At 45.1% G+C, this 18,338-nt stretch overlaps 1 protein-coding gene across 3 annotated transcripts in view; it reads left to right on the forward strand.

The window, feature by feature from the left end:
- Positions 1-6,121: 6,121 nt before the first annotated feature.
- The window catches only part of LOC143277970 (uncharacterized), a 24,754-nt gene continuing 12,537 nt past the window's right edge, over positions 6,122-18,338 (forward strand). Inside the window, exons 1-8 of one of the 3 annotated variants that reach the window (XM_076582954.1) lie at positions 6,122-6,188; positions 7,165-7,206; positions 7,680-7,819; positions 8,884-9,014; positions 9,742-9,857; positions 11,249-11,513; positions 12,366-13,237; positions 17,375-17,650. In XM_076582954.1, the coding sequence (XP_076439069.1) occupies positions 6,137-6,188; positions 7,165-7,206; positions 7,680-7,819; positions 8,884-9,014; positions 9,742-9,857; positions 11,249-11,513; positions 12,366-13,237; positions 17,375-17,650 (1,894 nt within the window). In that variant the 5' untranslated portion in view covers positions 6,122-6,136. The remainder of the gene's footprint in view (positions 6,189-7,164; positions 7,207-7,679; positions 7,820-8,883; positions 9,015-9,741; positions 9,858-11,248; positions 11,514-12,365; positions 13,238-17,374; positions 17,651-18,338) is intronic. The other 2 variants (XM_076582955.1, XM_076582957.1) reach the window with 2 other exon arrangements.

Genomic DNA, 18,338 nt, shown 5'->3' on the forward strand with positions numbered 1-18,338 from the left:
AGCATACTATTATTATTATGAGTGACTGACAAATCAAGAATCCTCACTGTGTGTGACATTGGTATATCACTCAGCTTATACTGACACATGATAGCCCATACATGCTTTGTCAGTCTCCTGAACTTGTAAACCAAAACAAGCTGTAAAACGCAGAAGGCCAAGTTGCAGTTATCCGGCGCTTCAAAATCAGTCCTCATCAGGGGGTTTCTGAAGTCGTGACAAAAGCAAATATAATTACAACAATAATTAAGAAACTGAAATAATAATGATAATGATTTTCAAAGAAAAAGATTGTCTCACGAACAAAATAATAACATGAGTTTGAAGGAAATTTTTTTCTCATAAACTGTAACCAAACTCACGGTAAGACTAAAAACGACCAGAACAAAACTGTGCGTATTTGAAAATCTGCGTTCTCTGCCTATGTTAAAATCGTACTTGACTTTCTTCTTCTACTACTTCTTTTTTTTTTTTTTTTTTTTTTTTTTTTTTTTTTTTTCACTGAGATGGATTATGTAGGAGGCTCCTTGATTTTATTCATTTATCTATTTATTATTATTATTATGAATTTATTTCTTATTTTTTTTATTTTCATACTGAGATACAAAGTTACTTCAGCTGACCTCGAAACCATTTCATGACTTAAATCACACACACAACCGCGCGCGCGCACACACTCAGGCGGACATTAAAATCAGTGAAGTCAGTGGTTTAAAAAAAATAAATAATTTTTTTTAAAAAGATAAAGGGAAAAAAAATTCAGGTGTGGCGAGGCGACTGGTTTAATCCAGTTTCGGCAAGTCCTGTTGGCTTCTGCCGATCGAGGTTAGTAGAGGTATAGTACAGTTCTATCACAACTGAGTCAATAGAGGTCTGGTATAGTTCTGTTACAAACTGACGGTACCTAAATGGTGTCGAACAAGTAGGCCTACTGATATGTATATCATATATGAAAAATTATATGCTTTCCAGATCAGTCAAGAAGGTTGAGCATACAAAAGTGCGGTTCAAATTGCTGTTTATCGACATCCGTGTCAAGCTCGTAACTATTCAGTTATCAAAAGAAACAAGAAACAGATTTGCTTTTGTCACAAGTTTTGTCTTTCTGTCTCATTGGTGTTCTCTTCGGGATGCAGTCGGGATTTTGTGTGTTTTTTTGGAGGGGGGGTGGGGGTGGGGGTTGTCGTGTGTGTGTGTGTGTGTGTGTGTGTGTGAGTGTGTGTTTAAGTCAGTGATCAACTTTGTTTTTTTTTTGCATGCACAATCCGATAGTTCTCGTAATGTTTATCACCTGTCCACCCGGCCACAATACATGTACATCTTCGTATGCAGTCGTAGGCTGCAACACCCACGTTCACGCGTGCTAACCGGAGTTTGCATGGGGTTTATTCCTTGCTTTTGACGTGTTTGTCCAATTTAACACGACCATTAATTTTAGGAGGACATGCTTCGTCTTCTGGGGTGTGCAGCGTACTGGGTATATTTGTGTTTCCATATTCATTGAACATGCGAACTTGGATACTGACGATAGAATATCTAACGTGCATAGGGAGCCTATATTACTTGATTGTCTGCACTGTGTTTAATTTTTTTTTCCTCAAGGCCTGACTAAGCGCGTTGGGTTACGCTGCTGGTCAGGCATCTGCTTGGCAGATGTGGTGTAGCGTATATGGATTTGTCCGAACGCAGTGACGCCTCCTTGAGTTACTGAAACTGAAACTGTGTTTAATCAAAAGGCATGGGGAAGCAAGCATAGCTATACTCCCTTGGAAGAATCCAAGATTCTCGATCCATCCACACTGAAGTGCATGTGCCATTCAAACAAATCTGTTTCTTTGAACAAATGGCTCGGGTGCATGAATGTCTCTCTCGCGAGATAATGCAAATGAAACAAGCAAACACCCACCCACCCACACACACACACACACACACAAGAAAAAGAAAAGAAAAGACAACAACAACAAAATAAGACTAAAAAATAAATAATAAAACAAGATTTTTTTAAAAAGGGGTGAAGGAGGGGGGGTGGGGGGGTGGGGTGGGTGTGTGTGCAGCAGTTGCTTCCCATATCATACCAAACTCGTAACTGTTTCCCCCATTCCTTTTTCTGGGCATCTTTTGTTGGTGACTGCATACTGTTCAGATGTGTGTGTGTGTGTGTGTGTGTGTGTGTGTGTGTGTGTGTGTGTGTGTGTGTGTGTAATACTAAAAAAAATGTGTATTTGTATATGTATTTCATGTGTGTGTGTGTGTGTGTGTGTGTGTTGATGATCAGTACCTTTTGGTGGTTGATAGTTTTGTCTGGTGAAGTTCAAGTTTAGTTTCCAGTCCTTTTCTGTTTAAACAGAAAGGTGGATTTTTTTTTTCGATTATTATTATCATCATCATCATTATTATTTTTACACTTATTGAAATTGACCATAGGCCGAGTCTGTCTGTTTTTTCTTTCTTTCTTTCTTTCCCCATTTTTTTTTTTTTTTTTTTTTTTAATAGTTAGCCCTTCCATCTTTTAGTGTAACGTCCGGGTCTGATTTTTAATGTTGGGGATTTGGAGTATCTTACATACTAGTCCCCTGTGGATTATTTTACATATATAGCTACTGCGTGACTCCCCGAAAATTTGATTCTTTCCGCCACTAACGTATTATTAGAGAAAAATTATACTTTCATTTCATTCAAAATTCGTCAGTTTACGCGTACTAGTACACATACAACTGAATGCAATAAGAACTCCGCACCCACTGTCCACTATAAAGATATAAAATAGAATAAGAATCTTCAGATTTTTTGAGGGATTAAGTCAACTTTATCATCTCCAGATAGAAATGACATATGGTGGTATTGCCCATGCTCACACTTAAAAATAAAATATGGAATTAAAAGACACGTGTGTGTTTAACTCCCTCCATACGAACGGCGAAAGAGAAGACGTGAATAGCGTTTCACCCCAATTACCACCATCAAAATATTGCAAGCGGAAGGCTCTTATACTGAAGAGGTGAATGTTGACAAAGAATACCACAATTCTGACGACGGAAGCGAAAGGTTGGGTCATTGAGACACCCACTGGACATCCGAGGGGTCTGTGTAGAGAAGAAGAGAGGACTGGCCGTACTGAGTGAGTTAAGTCATCAGTGGAGAGACTCACCACGTAAAACTATGAAGTTACATTCCAGTATATAATGAGACATCTGTGGCTGTGCGTTACGCCTGTGACACCTGACTGCAGTGGACAGAAAGTGAACAATAGCAGCCCTTCATTTCAGAGGACAGCGTACTTTGATCAGTCAACCAGTCTCAGTTCTGGCCTACCCCACTGTCCTATGAATTCGTGACTATATTCACAAATCCTTTAATTGAACCCGGTTTTCTGAACTTGCTCCTCACCTGCCACGTTTAATTCACTCGCACTTACACTTTCACACACTCTATGATGAACACATTATGTTTTACTGAAGAACACCTGGCAATATAATATCTCCACTGACTCAGTACACATGTACTTGTTTGACTCGGAACATATAAAGAGATCACATAACTTACAATGATATCATCTAAGAATCAGAATAAATTAATTCATCACCCCAAAAGCAGAATTCCAGAGCAAGAGGGAAAAAAAAAAAAAAAGACACTGAGAAAAAAAAAAATAGTATGTAGTATATACATACAGTATGGGCGAAAATTTGAGAGCAGAAAAAAGGAGGACAATAATTTTCTTTGGGGTTAATTCACCATTTTATATGTGGGGGTGGGGGGAAGGGTAAAGAAGAAAGGCCGGGAGAGTTCAAATGAAAATTAGTGACGCCGCCAGCAGTAACCCGGGCTCGTGTTCCCAGGCAGGGAACTGAGAAAGAGATAAGACTGACAGAGGCTTTGTGAGAAAACGAGAGAAAGAGTGACAGAGACTAAAAGGAATGCCAACAGCACCCCGGGTGTTCTCAGGCGGTCACCCATCCAAGTACTAACCGGGCCCGTCGTTGTTTGACTTCGGTGATCGGACGAGACCTCAACCCCCATAAAAACCCCGGCCCCGACAAAATTCCCAACCTCGTCCTCAAAGAATGTGCCCCCAACCTCGCCCCCGCCCTGACCACCCTGTTCCAACGCTCCCTTGGTACAGGCGACCTCCTGACAGACTGGCGTAACGCAAACATCGCCTGCGTCTACAAAAAAGGAGACAAACACGCAGCTGAAAATTACCATCCCATCTCTCTCACCTCTGTCACATGCAAGCTACTTCAACATATCATCTGTCGGCACATCCTGACACACCTAGAGAAACACAACATACTCACCAACCTAAACCATGGATTTCGCAGCGGATACTCCTGCGACACACAACTACTTCTAACCAGCCATGCTTTCCTGCAATCCTTCGATCGCCAGCGCCAAGTCCACGTGGTGATCTTAGATTTTTCTAAGGCCTTCGATACTGTCCCCCACAAACGTCGTCTCCACAAACTGCAGGCTTATGGTATCAGAGGCAGCCTCCACATCTGGCTCACTAACTTTCTGACTCACAGGAGGATGGCGGTAGTAATAGAGGGTGACTCATCAGAAGACACCAGTGTGGACTCCGGAGTACCCCAGGGAACATGTCTCGGCCCTCTCCTCTTCCTGTGTCACATTAACGACCTGCCAGACACCGTCAAGTTACAGGTCCGTCTCTTCGCCGACTGCCTCTTATACCGGGAAATAAACACCTTTCAAGACCTGACCTACAACTTCAAAACGACCTCTGCCTACTTGAAACCTGGGTCTCTGACTGGGGCATGAAATTCAACCCAAAGAAATGCTATATCCTCAGCATCCAACAGTCCTCCAACTACAACTACTCCCTCTGTAATACCCCGCTCCAACATGTTTCCTCCAACCCATACCTCGGCATCATCTTTTCCAGTGACCTGAAGTGGGGCACCCACATTGCCAACATCTCGAAGAAAGCAAACAACACCTTAGGCTTTCTCTGCAGAAACCTGCGCTTCTTTCCTCAACACTGCAAGAAAAACGCATATCTAGCCCTCATCCGCCCACTCTTAGCGTATGGATGCATCATCTGGTCCCCTTACCTACAGCAAGATATAAACCAACTAGAAAAAATCCAACGCCTCTCAGCTAGGTTTATTACTGGCGATTACACCACAAGAACCCCCGGTGCCATCACCAATGTGTTATCTACCCTGCAGCTGCCAACGCTACAGAAACGTAGAAGTGATCTACGCCTAACTTTTCTGTACAGGGTGGTTGAGGGGTTAGTACCGGCCATACCGCCTATTGGTTTCCTGACTCCACACAAAGAAGGACGTCACATCAAACCTCGCGACTTTAAAGAATACGACGCAACAAGTGCCATCTCCAATCACATCAAGAACAATTCAAGATCCTTTGTCGTAGGCAGATCTCAGACTGAGCAGTTCAGAAACTCCTTCTTTATTGGCACTGTTCGTGACTGGAACCATCTGGACGAGGCAACGGTGACAGCAACATCTGCCGTCAAAAGCTTCAAAGCACGGCTCTCAGGACACCACTAATGCTAGGCTGCGCACTACCCCACCCCCACCCCCCTCATCCCCCCACCGTTGCGTTTATGTCATAAGTGGCTATAGCAACGTATTCTACAGATACAGATACAGATACCGGTGTTTTCAGTGTTTTCAACGTGGTACGGCCATTGCCGGCGACAACGACCAAAGAGAACTTTGATTATTATCAAATATACACGGCTGAACTCGCGATTGCCTTTTCTTTTTTTCTTCTTCTTTTGTTGAAAGCGCTAATGTTGGTCGTCAAGAGGAAGAAGAAGCCCAAGAATTTATTCCTTTCTCCCCATTTCAAAAGTAAAAACTACACTCAAATACAATATTGCACATTGTGAGTATCGTGTGTCGCAGGCTCTCACATTCGCGCACATAAACGCAAACGCTCATGCACAAAACACACGCACGCGAGCACACTCGTGCTCATGCTCTGCGCGGTTTGACCATAGACATAAAAAATTATATATATTGTGTATATATATCTCAGTGGGTTTGACGCCTTTTTGAAACTGAATCTGTGAAACTGGTTTCACGAACCAACAATCTCGGGGAGGTAATTCTATGTGCTCTTATTCAAGAAACATAACTTCTCCCTCAGCATGGCGGAAACAACAGTCCGTTCGAAGACGAAACTTGGATGGGCAAAATCAGGTAACGTGACGTTGTTTTCTTGTTATATACTTCAAGTGCGGGAGTGCAGCAAAGATCTGTAGTTTATTTTTATGAGACTGTGAATTCATTTACCGAGTTGGTGAAACAGCAAGACAAAAATCGACTCATATTTCGGATTCGGTTCAAGTTGCGGCATGTTGTGTTGACATGGAAGTGAGTGTGTGACAGACACACATAATGCATTCCTCACTTAAAATCAGACAACGCTTGAAATTCTCTCTCTGTGTCAAACAACGAGTTATTTAACCTGATTATGATGAATAAAGACAATAAGTATGAAACAACTTTTACTTTTCACATAGACACATACGCACCACACTCAGACACACAGACACACACACACACACTCACACACACACACACACACACACACACACACGCACATCAAAGTTTATTCATAAACTTGTACAAGTCATGTATGTATCATGAAAATGTGAAGATGAATGAAGCTTTACATTTTGATATGATGAACTCATGAATACAAGGGAGGGTTAGGAGTAGGACCAATAGTAATGTAAAACCCAGTGTGTGTGTGTGTGTGTGTGTGTGTGTGTACATGCATGCACGCACACACGCACATGTGCATGTGCATGCATGTGTGTCAGTGTCAGTGTGTGGGCAAAAAAGTGAAAAATGTATATATATTTATATGTATTGTGCATATATGTGTGTATCATTTTTTTGTTTATTGTATTTATGATTTTGTGTGGTGTGCTTTATAATCATTACTGCACATTACTAATGATTTTGTTATAATCATTATATTTGTTTTGCTTCTTTTTGTTGTTGTTATTTCCACACTTGTTTTGATCACTTTCTAGATTAAAAGGTATTTAAAATTAATTAGATAGTATAAAGTATTGTGGATAAAGAATGTTATATATTACTATTTGGATCACTGAATAATTTGTTTACTTGATAAGTTTTGTTTTTTTTTCTATTTTGCATGGACCAGGAATGGAATCCTCATCTGATGATGAAGATGCAGTTATCCCAGGTATAAACAGGTTTTAAATGTATAAATTTGCGAGTGAGATGATGACAGTATGTGTATGTGTGCATGGGTATGTGTGTGTATATATATATATATATATATATATATGTGTGTGTGTGTGTGTGTGTGTGTGTGTGTGTGTGTGTGTGTGTGTGTGTGTGTGTTTGTCTGTGTTGCTTGGGTGTACACACTCACACACACTGGTAAACACATAATACACATAAACACACACACACACACACACACACACACACACACACACACACACACACACACAGTTTGAGAGATACAGCTACAAGTATATATACTGTGTATAACTTTACTCAGGAGAGAGAGAGAGAGAGAGAGAGTTCTAGACATGTTCTTATTTGAACATTTTTGTACCGAAAAACATAATGTTCGGGAGAGAAAGGAAATGGCCAGACAAGTGGAGAAAAACCAGAACCCCCAGTAGAATATGTTCCTTTACTTTGCAGGTGTCAACAGAACTGGCTCTGGTAACCTGCGACCCAGGTTACGACCTCGGCGAAGGCGTGACGTAGGGGGAAGCAAAGCCAGCCAGTCGCAGACACCTGCGGAAGATGTGCCATCCACCACGACTCTTAGTGTTCAAGACGTTAGTTCTCTGCAGCTTTTGGGGTTTTTTTGTAACGTTTTATAAGTTTTATCTTTTGTCGTTGTTGTTTTCTTGTTTTTCATTTTCTTTTACTATTTATTGAAAATGGTATTTCTTTCTTCAGGGTCCCTGATGTGTGTGTGTGTGTGTGTGTGTGTGTGTGTTTATCAGTGTGTGTGTGTGTTGTGTGTATGCATGTGTGTGTATGTGTGTGTTGTGTGTTTATCAGTGTCTGTGTGTGTGTGTGTTGTATGTATGCATGTGTGTGTGAGTGTGTGTGTGTGTGTGTTGTGTGTTTATCAGTGTGTGTGTGTGTGTGTGTGTGTGTGTGTGTGTGTGTGGATACTTTATGTGGCATGTGTTTATGTGATTGCATGTGGATGTGTGTGTGTATCTGTCTCTATCTCTCTGTGTGTACCTCTCTCTCTCTCTCTCCCTCCCTCCCTCCCTCCCTCTTTTTTTTTTTTTATCTAACTCTAGATCTCTCTCCCTATGCATGCATATATAGTGTGTGCAAAGAAATGAGAAACTTCAATCTGGATATGAGTTCAGGAGATCGTGTTTCAGTTGCAGTTTGCAAGCACCAGGGCTTTTGTCACCATTAGATTGGGCATACCAAGTGTCCTTTTAGTATCATTATTGTTGTCATTATTAGACGGGCGCAATAGCCGAGTGGTTAAAGCGTTGGACTTTCAATCTGAGGGTCCCGGGTTCGAATCACAGTGACGGCGCCTGGTGGGTGAAGGGTGGAGATTTTTACAATCTCCCAGGTCAACATATGTGCAGACCTGCTAGTGCCTGAACCCCCTTCAAAGATCAAATACGCACGTTAAAGATGCTGTAATCCATGTCAGCGTTCGGTGGGTTATGGAAACAAGAACATACCCAGCATGCACACCCCCGAAAACAGAGTATGGCTGCCTACATGGCGGGGTAAAAACGGTCATACACGTAAAAGCCCACTCGTGTGCATACGAGTGAACGTGGGAGTTGCAGCCCACGAACGCAGAAGAAGAAGAAGAAGAGTTGTCATTATTAAAGAATTGTTTGCCACATGTGTGCAGCTGTCTCAGAGCCTGGACGAGCGGCGACTGGGGCGGGCAGGTGTGGGGGTGCAGGGGGGACAGGTGTCTCTGAAAGACCTGTGTGTGGAGGACAAGCAGCGCATCGCTAACCTCATCCGTGAGCTGGCCAAGTGAGGGCTCTGGGTTGTGTGTGTGTGTGTGTTGGTGTTGGTGTGTGTGTGTGTGTGTGTGTGTGTTGGTGTGTGTGTGTTGTATTCGTGTGTGTGAGTTGTGTTGGTGTGTGTGTGTGTCTTGGTGTGTGTGTATGTGTTGTGTTGGTGTGTGTGTGTTGTGTTGGTGTGTGTGTGTGTGTTGGTGTATTGTGTTGGTGTATGTGTGTTGTGTTGGTGTATGTGTGTTGTGTGTGTGTGTGTGTGTGTTGGTATGTGTATGTGTGTTGATGTGTGTGTGTTTGTGTATGTGCTGCTGTGTGTATTGTTGTGCGTTGGTGTGTGTTGGATGGTGTGTGTGTTAGTGTGTGTGTTGGTGTATGTGTTGGTGTGTGTACTGGCTTTTGTTTTGGTGTGTGTGTTAGTGTGTGCTTATGATGTGTGTGTCTGTGTGTGTTGTGTTGGTATGTGTGTTGGTGTGTGTTGTGTTGGTGTGTGTGTTGGTGTGTGTTGTGTTGGTGTGTGTTGGTGTGCATGTATTGGTGTGTGTGTGTGTTTGTGTGTGCACTTGTATGTGTGTGTGTGTGTGTGTTGGTGTGTGTATTGGTGTGTGTGTTTTGTGTTGCTGTGCATGTGTTGGTGTGTTTGTTGGTGTGCGTGTTGGTGTGTGCATGTGGTGTGTACATATATATACATATATGTGTGTGTGTGTGTGTGTATGCACGTGCTTGTGTGTGTGTGTGTTTAGGGTGGGGGAGGAGAGGGAGAAGGCGAGGGAGGATCTGGAGAGGGAGCGCAGGAGCTATGAAGAGCAGATCCTCAAACTGGTGGAGCAACAGGAGCAGATCCTCAGGGAGAGACAAGGTCAGACACAGCGCCGTGGGGTGTGGTGTGTGGTGTGTTCTGGTGGGGTGTGGTGTGTGGTGTGTTCTGGTGGGGTGTGGTGTGTGGTGTGTTCTGGTGGGGTGTGGTGTGTTCTGGTGGGGTGTGGTGTGTGGTGTGTTCTGGTGGGGTGTGGTGTGTTCTGGTGGGGTGTGGTGTGTGGTGTGTTCTGGTGGGGTGTGGTGTGTGGTGTGTTCTGGTGGGGTGTGGTGTGTTTTGGTGTGGTGTGTGGTGTGTTCTGGTGGGGTGTGGTGTGTGGTGTGTTCTGGTGGGGTGTGGTGTGTTTTGGTGTGTTGTGTGGTGTGTTCTGGTGGTGTGTGGTGTGTTCTGGTGGTGTGTGGTGTGTTCTGGTGGTGTGTGGTGTGTTCTGGTGGGGTGTGGTGTGTTCTGGTGGGGTGTGGTGTGTGGTGTGTTCTGGTGGTGTGTGGTGTGTCTTGGTGGGGTGCGGTGTGTGATGTGTTCTGGTGGGGTGTGGTGTGTGGTGTGTTCTGGTGGGGTGTGGTGTGTGGTGTGTTTTGGTGATGTGTGGTGTGTTCTGGTGGGGTGTGGTGTGTGGTGTGTTCTGGTGGTGTGTGGTGTGTTCTGGTGGATGTGGTGTGTGGTGTGTCTTGGTGTGGTGCGGTGTGTGGTGTGTTCTGGTGTGGTGTGTGGTGTGTTCTGGTGGGGTGTGGTGTGTTCTGGTGTGGTGTGGTGTGTGGTGTGTTCTGGTGTGGTGTGGTGTGTTCTGGTGTGGTGTGGTGTGTGGTGTGTTCTGGTGTGGTGTGGTGTGTGGTGTGTTCTGGTGTGGTGCGCTGTGTGATGTGTTCTGGTGTGGTGTGGTGTGTTCTGGTGTGGTACAATGTGTGGTGTGTTCTGGTGTGGTGCGGTGTGTGGTGTGTGTTCTGTGTGGTGCGGTGTGTGGTGTGTTCTATTGGAGTGTGGTGGGCAAGACACTCTCCACTCTAATCAAATTCTAGCCCAGATAGTTGGGACAGCAGTTACCACTTCTGTTGTTCTGATGGTCATAGTCGAACACGACTGTCTCTCACGACCATAGACGAAGACACTTTGTTCAGACTTACGGAAAATGCTGCCACATTATTACCAGAGCCACTTCATGAAAAGCCGGGACTGTCCGAACAGTACCGAAGCCGTATTATGAAAGTCCGCTTAATTTCCGTCACCAGCGAAGTAACTTCGGCAAGACCAATGCGCATGCGGGTGATCACCGACTGTGTGTTTGCTGAGATGTTCCTGAAAATAAAACTTTGTCCCAGATTTCTAATGTGCGTTGTTCCTGAAAAGCAAATGTGGAGGGTAGGCATGCTTGTATATGGATGTTTAGATATATTTATGTATGTATTTGTATTAGTATGTTTTTTGTTTTGTTCCAGAGGTGGAGAAGCATCTCCAGGAATGTCAACAGTTGCTGGCCCAGAGCCAGCCCCTCCACCCTCCCCCTCCCTCCCTCCCAGCCCCTCCCACCAACCTGAGGGCCCTCCACCAACCCCCTCCCCCTTTCCCCCCGGCGCCTTCCTCTTCCTACCCCCCCCAGTGGGCGTGGCCAGGATCAGGCGGGCAGGGTGCGGGGCAGCAGGGCCAGGAGCTGTTTCAGCACTCCCTGTTGGGCAACGTGGGCAGTCCTGACAGGCCCACCCGGTGAGTGATGGAGGTGTGTGTGTGTGGGGGGGGGGAGGGTGTGGCGGGGTGGAGAGGGAGGAGTGGTGTGTGTGTGAGTGTGTGTGTGTGTTCGGGGTGTGAGCATGTGTGTTTGTGTGTGTGTTTGTGTGTGGGTGTCATTGTGTGTGGATGTGTGTGAGAGTGTGTGGGTGTGTGTGAGAGTGTGTGTGGGGGTGTGGGGGTGAGTGTGTGTGTATTTGTGGGTGTGTGTCAGTGTGGGGTGAGTGTGTGTGTGCGTGTGTGTGTGGGTGTGTGTCTGTAAGATGTTGGTGGGGTGGGACAGGACACTTGTGGGTTTGTTGTCCTTAAAATGTGTGTGCTGACATGGGAGAAACAGTGAGCACAGGCTTGTGTGTGTGTGTGTGTGTGTGTGTGTTGTGTGTGTGAATGTGTGTTGTGTGTGTGTGTGTGTGTGTTTGTGGGTGTGCTTACTAAACTATTGAATGTGTGTGAGTTTTGCCAGTGGTGTGATTGTGAACATTTGTGTGTGTGAGTGTGCGTGTGTTTGTGTGTGTGTTTATGTGTGTTTATGTGTGTGTGTGTGTGTGTGTGTGTGTGTGTGTGTGCACTCAACACACACACGTGTGTGTGTTTTTCCTCCGGTGGAATGCACTTGCGGGCACACAAATCCAGTCCCACGAACTGTTTGCATCTCTAAAAAAAAAAAAAGGTACAAAGCGACAAGATGGTAGCTGCAAGTAACGTCAAGGGCATCACAGTTCTGTCCCACCCCTAGAAAAACAACATGGTATGGTTAAGAAAAAAAAGAAGAAGAAAAAATAGAAACCTGTTGAATCCATTGAAATGACTGTGGGTGCTTTCTGTGGGCAGCAGCAGCAGCAGCAGCAGCAGTCACCCTCAGCCTCACCCTGTCGTCTCCTCCGTCCCTGTCCCTGACCATGGCCCACCTCACCACCACCACCAGCACTTCCCAGCCACCCAGCCTCCCCCCCCTCACCACAACCACCACCACCACCACCTCTACCCAGTGGGCGGTGGGGGAGACCTGATGTCACAGCAGACTGGCCCGTCCCGTCCTCCCCTGACCCACCCACACCCCCACCCCCACCCACCGTTGAGTCCGTCACCACCACCACCACCACCACCACCACCACCAGCACCCCCCCACCTGAACAGTGACCCAGACCGGCACAAAGCGTGGCCAGCTGTGGATTTCTTCACCAGCGCCATGCAGCAGCCGGCACCTCTGGACGTGTTCCGCACCAAGGACTCTGCCGCCCCCGCCCCCGCCCCCGCACCGCTGAGCTTGCCGGCCCACACCAGCAAGGAGGCCGTCATTGAGCGATTCTTCGCCAGTCAGCCTGCCCCCGCACCCCCTGCTGCCAATCACCACCACCATGATGATGAAGAAGAAGAGCGCCACCTGGTGTCGCCGAAGCGTCGCGGGCCCCACCGACTCTCCAGGCTGGCTGGTGGTGGCAGTGGTGGCGCCGCCTTCCCCAGGCCGGTCATGTCCTCCACACAGAAGAGCGCGGAGATCAAGGACTACCTGTCTGTGGACTCCCAGCACGACTTCCTTCCCTTGGTGCCAGACGAGAGCAGCAGCACCAAGTCGGTGAACAACGGTGGTGAGGAGGGTGGTGCTGGTGGTGGTGGGAGGAGGGGGGAAGGAGGTGCCCACAGCAGGGTTGTGTTTTCCGAAGGAGGCGGCAAGGGAGAGCCGCGCTTGCATTCCCCAGTGGGTGAGTGGCGTGGTGTCTCCGTTACTGTCTGGCTCTCTCTGGCTCTCTCTGAGTTTCTCTGTGTCTGTTTCTCTCTCTCTCTCTCTGTTTCTCTCTCTCTCTGTTTCTGCCCATTTTGTTTGTCAGCAATTGAAAGCAAAAGCCTTTTTTGACTCACTTGTGTAAACAAAGTGAGTCTATGTTTTAACCTGGTGTTCGATTGTCTGTGTGTGTGTGTGTGTGTGTGTGTGTGTGTCCGTGGTAAACTTTAGCACTGACATTTTCTCTGCAAATACTTTGTCAGTTGACACCAAATTAGGCGTAAAAATAGGAAAAATTCAGTTCTTTCCAGTCATCTTGTTTAAAACAATATTGCACCTCTGGGATGGGCACAAAAAAATTAAAAAAAGAAGCCTAATTATATGCAAACTGCATTTACTGTTATATTTATATTTTTTGTATTCTCTAAACTTGGCACTTTGATCTGATATTCTGACACAACAACAAGAGCAGTCATTATTATCTCTTTTTTTGTTGTTGTTCAAACGGGAACTTCTTTTGCTAAGCATGGAATTTTTTTTATTAATTTTGCAAACGTTTTGGTGCAGATAGTAAAGAAGGGAAATTACTCTGTAATTAATGCAAGGGGACTTAATTTATCACAAGTGAGTCTTGAAGGCCTTGCCTCTGTTGTTTTTTTTTTTTTTTTTTTTTGATTGCCCTGACATATAATCAGATCTAAGAACAGAATTTCCAAAGAGCTCTGTTAGAACTCCTGTGCCCGACTTGCTCCGGGTACCCAGTGTGCTGACCAGGTGCACGTTGCATCCAGATCTGTATGTTTTCCATTCAATCAACAGAAGAAAGAAAAATCTCTGACTTAACTAGTTAGTAATCATCAGAATCTCTTATTATTAAGGAATAACAGTCGTGTGATGTCTCCTGAACATTACTCAACATCCACACATCAGCATGATTAAATGCAGTCTGCTTACTTTATAATTGGTGATGCCGTTGATTGGGGTGTATGATCACGAATGAATTAATTGATTTATAATGACAATCAAAATGACTGTGAATGCAAACACCAGAAAGACTAGGAATAATGGTAATATACATGATCTCACAATATTATTTGGTGCAATAGCAGTACTGGTTGGAATGGTTTTTTTTCAAGGTGGATCCCAATCCCAAAATATCGTCAGTGACTTATCTTTCCTTACCCCCCCCCCCCCCCCGAATCCCCTTAGCTTCCACACGCTGCCCGGTCCGAGGTTGATGTTCATGAAAATGTTGGAGTTCATGTTGTCTCTTTTGATCTGTCCTTATACTCTCTTCTTCCCATGTTTCCTGATATGGCCGCATCATTCAGCTGTACTATAATCAACAATGTCCAGTGACACTCCTGATATGGCCGCATCATTCAGCTGTACTATAATCAACAATGTCCAGTGACACTCCTGATATGGCCGCATCATTCAGCTGTACTATAATCAACAATGTCCAGTGACACTCCTGATATGGCCTGCATCATTCAGCTGTACTATAATCAACAATGTCCAGTGACACTCCTGATATGGCTGCATCATTCAGCTGCACTATAAGCAACAATGTCCAGTGACAGCTCCTGATATGGCCGCATCATTCAGCTGTACTATAATCAACAATGTCCAGTGACACTCCTGATATGGCTGCATCATTCAGCTGTACTATAATCAACAATGTCCAGTGACAGTCCTGATATGGCCTGCATCATTCAGCTGTACAATAAGCAACAATGTCCAGTGACAGTCCTGATATGGCCGCATCATTCAGCTGTACTATAATCAACAATGTCCAGTGGACGCTCCTGATATGGCTGCATCATTCAGCTGTACTATAATGCAACAATGTCCAGTGACACTCCTGATATGGCTGCATCATTCAGCTGTACTATAATGCAACAATGTCCAGTGACACTCCTGATATGGCTGCATCATTCAGCTGTACTATAATGAACAATGTCCAGTGACACTCCTGATATGGCTGCATCATTCAGCTGTACTATAATGAACAATGTCCAGTGACACTCCTGATATGGCCGCATCATTCAGCTGTACTATAATCAACAATGTCCAGTGACACTCCTGATATGGCTGCATCATTCAGCTGTACTATAATCAACAATGTCCAATGACAGTCCTGATATGGCCGCATCATTCAGCTGTACTATAATCAACAATGTCCAGTGACAGTCCTGATATGGCTGCATCATTCAGCTGTACTATAATCAACAATGTCCAGTGACACTCCTGATATGGCCGCATCATTCAGCTGTACTATAATCAACAATGTCCAATGACACTCCTGATATGGCCGCATCATTCAGCTGTACTATAATCAACAATGTCCAGTGACACTCCTGATATGGCCGCATCATTCAGCTGTACTATAATCAACAGTGTCCAGTGACACTCCTGATATGGCCGCATCATTCAGCTGTACTATAATCAACAATGTCCAGTGACACTCCTGATATGGCCTGCATCATCAGCTGTACTATAATCAACATGTCCAAGTGACACTCCTGATATGCCGCATCATTCAGCTGTACTATAAGCAACAATGTCCATGGACACGTCCTGATATGGCCGCATCATTCAGCTGTACTATAATCAACAATGTCCAGTGACACTCCTGATATGGCTGCATCATTCAGCTGTACTATAATCAACAATGTCCAATGACAGTCCTGATATGGCCTCATCATTCAGCTGTACTATAATCAACAATGTCCAGTGACAGTCCTGATATGGCCGCATCATTCAGCTGTACTATAATCAACAATGTCCAGTGACAGTCCTGATATGGCCGCACCATTCAGCAGTACTATAATCAACAATGTCCAATGACACTCCTGATATGGCTGCATCATTCAGCTGCACAATAATCAACAATGTCCAATGACAGTCCTGATATGGCTGCATCATTCAGCTGTACTATAATGAACAATGTCCAATGACACTCCTGATATGGCTGCATCATTCAGCTGTACTATAATCAACAATGTCCAGTGACAGTCCTGATATGGCCTCATCATTCAGCTGTACTATAATCAACAATGTCCAATGACACTCCTGATATGGCTGCATCATTCAGCTGCACAATAAGCAACAATGTCCAATGACAGTCCTGATATGGCTGCATCATTCAGCTGCACAATAAGCAACAATGTCCAATGACACTCCTGATATTGCTGCATCATTCAGCTGCACAATAAGCGACAATGTCCAATGACACACCTGATATGGCCGCATCATTCAGCTGTACTATAATCAACAATGTCCAATGACACTCCTGATATGGCCGCATCATTCAGCTAGCTGCACAATAAGCAACAATGTCCAATGACACACCTGATATGGCCTCATCATTCAGCTAGCTGCACAATAAGCAACAATGTCCAATGACACACCTGATATGGCCTCATCATTCAGCTAGCTGCACAATAAGCAACAATGTCCAATGACACGTTTCGATTCCACTCTACTTCCGTGCTTGGGGTGAGTCCTGTCATGGTGTTAGGTGTCAACAGATTCATGGCTTTGAAGCCATTATTGTCGTCAGTACAATACAATACAACACAGTATAATACAATACAACACAGTACAACACAATACAACACAGTACAATACAACACAGTACAATACAACACAGTACAAAAGCAGCACTGTGGGACGGCAGGTGACGGGGGTGATGAGGCCCATACGTACCGCAGGATGTCGCAGACGTAATACAGTACAGTACAACACAATACAACACAGTACAACACAATACAACACAGTACAACACAATACAATACAGTACAACACAATACAATACAACACAATACAACACAGTACAACACAGTACAACATAATACAACACAGTACTTTACAGTACAACACAGTACAACACACTACAACACAATACAACACAATACAACACAATGCAACACAGTACAACACAATACAACACAATACAACACAGTACAACACAATACAATACAGTACAACACAATACAACACAATACAACACAGTACAACACAATACAACAACACAATACAACACAGTGCAACACAATACAACACAGTACAACACAATACAACACAGTACAAAAGCAGCACTGTTGGACTGCAGGTGACGGTGGTGACGAAGCCCACACCTACCGCAGGATGTCACAGACGCAGCGCAAGGAGCAGCTGCTGCAGCAGCGGGCACGGCTGATGGAAGAGCAGCAGCGCCTGAGGCACATCCTGACGGAGCAGGAAGCCATGCTGCACCACAAACAGGTGGCGCTGCAGGCATGCTCCCTGCGTCACCATGGCGACGTGAACGATGAGAACGGCGGGCGGGCGGGCGACGATGTGAACGGTGATGACAACGACGATGACGTCGTTGATGATGACCCTCTTGGTGAGCTTTCTTTTTCATCGTTGTTGTTGTTGTCGTTCCGGCCGGTCGCTGTCGATTTTTGAGGTTTGAGTTTAGTGCGCCTTGGGTTAAATCCTCGGAGCCGGAAGCGCAAAATGGAGTGATGGCCTAGAGGTAACGCGTCCGCCTAGGAAGCGAGAGAATCTGAGCGCGCTGGTTTGAATCACGGCTCAGCCGCCGATATTTTCTCCCCCTCCATTAGACCTTGAGTGGTGGTCTGGACGCTAGTCATTCGGATGAGACGATAAACCGAGGTCCCGTGTGCAGCATGCACTTAGCCCACGTAAAAGAACCCACGGCAACAAAAGGGTTGGTCCTGGCAAAATGCTGTAGAAAAATCCACTTCGATAGGAAAAACAAATAAAACTGCACGCAGGAAAAAATACCAAAAAAGTGGGTGGTGCTGTAGTGTAGCGACGCGCTCTCCCTGGGGAGAGCAGCCCGAATTTCACACAGAGAAATCCGTTGTGATAAAAAGAAATACAAATACAAATACCAATACAAAAACTAACTTCACTCAGTTTCTGTTCTGTACGTAAGTTGTTAGATCAGCGTGCAGCAAATGGGAACGTCCAGAGAAGAGTGAACATGATGTCACACTCGGCTCCTTAGGATTTAACCACATATTGTAGTCTGGTGGGCCTTTTGTGTGGATGAAAATTAAAAAAAA

This window comes from Babylonia areolata, chromosome 35 (assembly GCF_041734735.1).
Source record: "Babylonia areolata isolate BAREFJ2019XMU chromosome 35, ASM4173473v1, whole genome shotgun sequence".
NCBI lineage: Eukaryota > Metazoa > Mollusca > Gastropoda > Neogastropoda > Buccinidae > Babylonia > Babylonia areolata.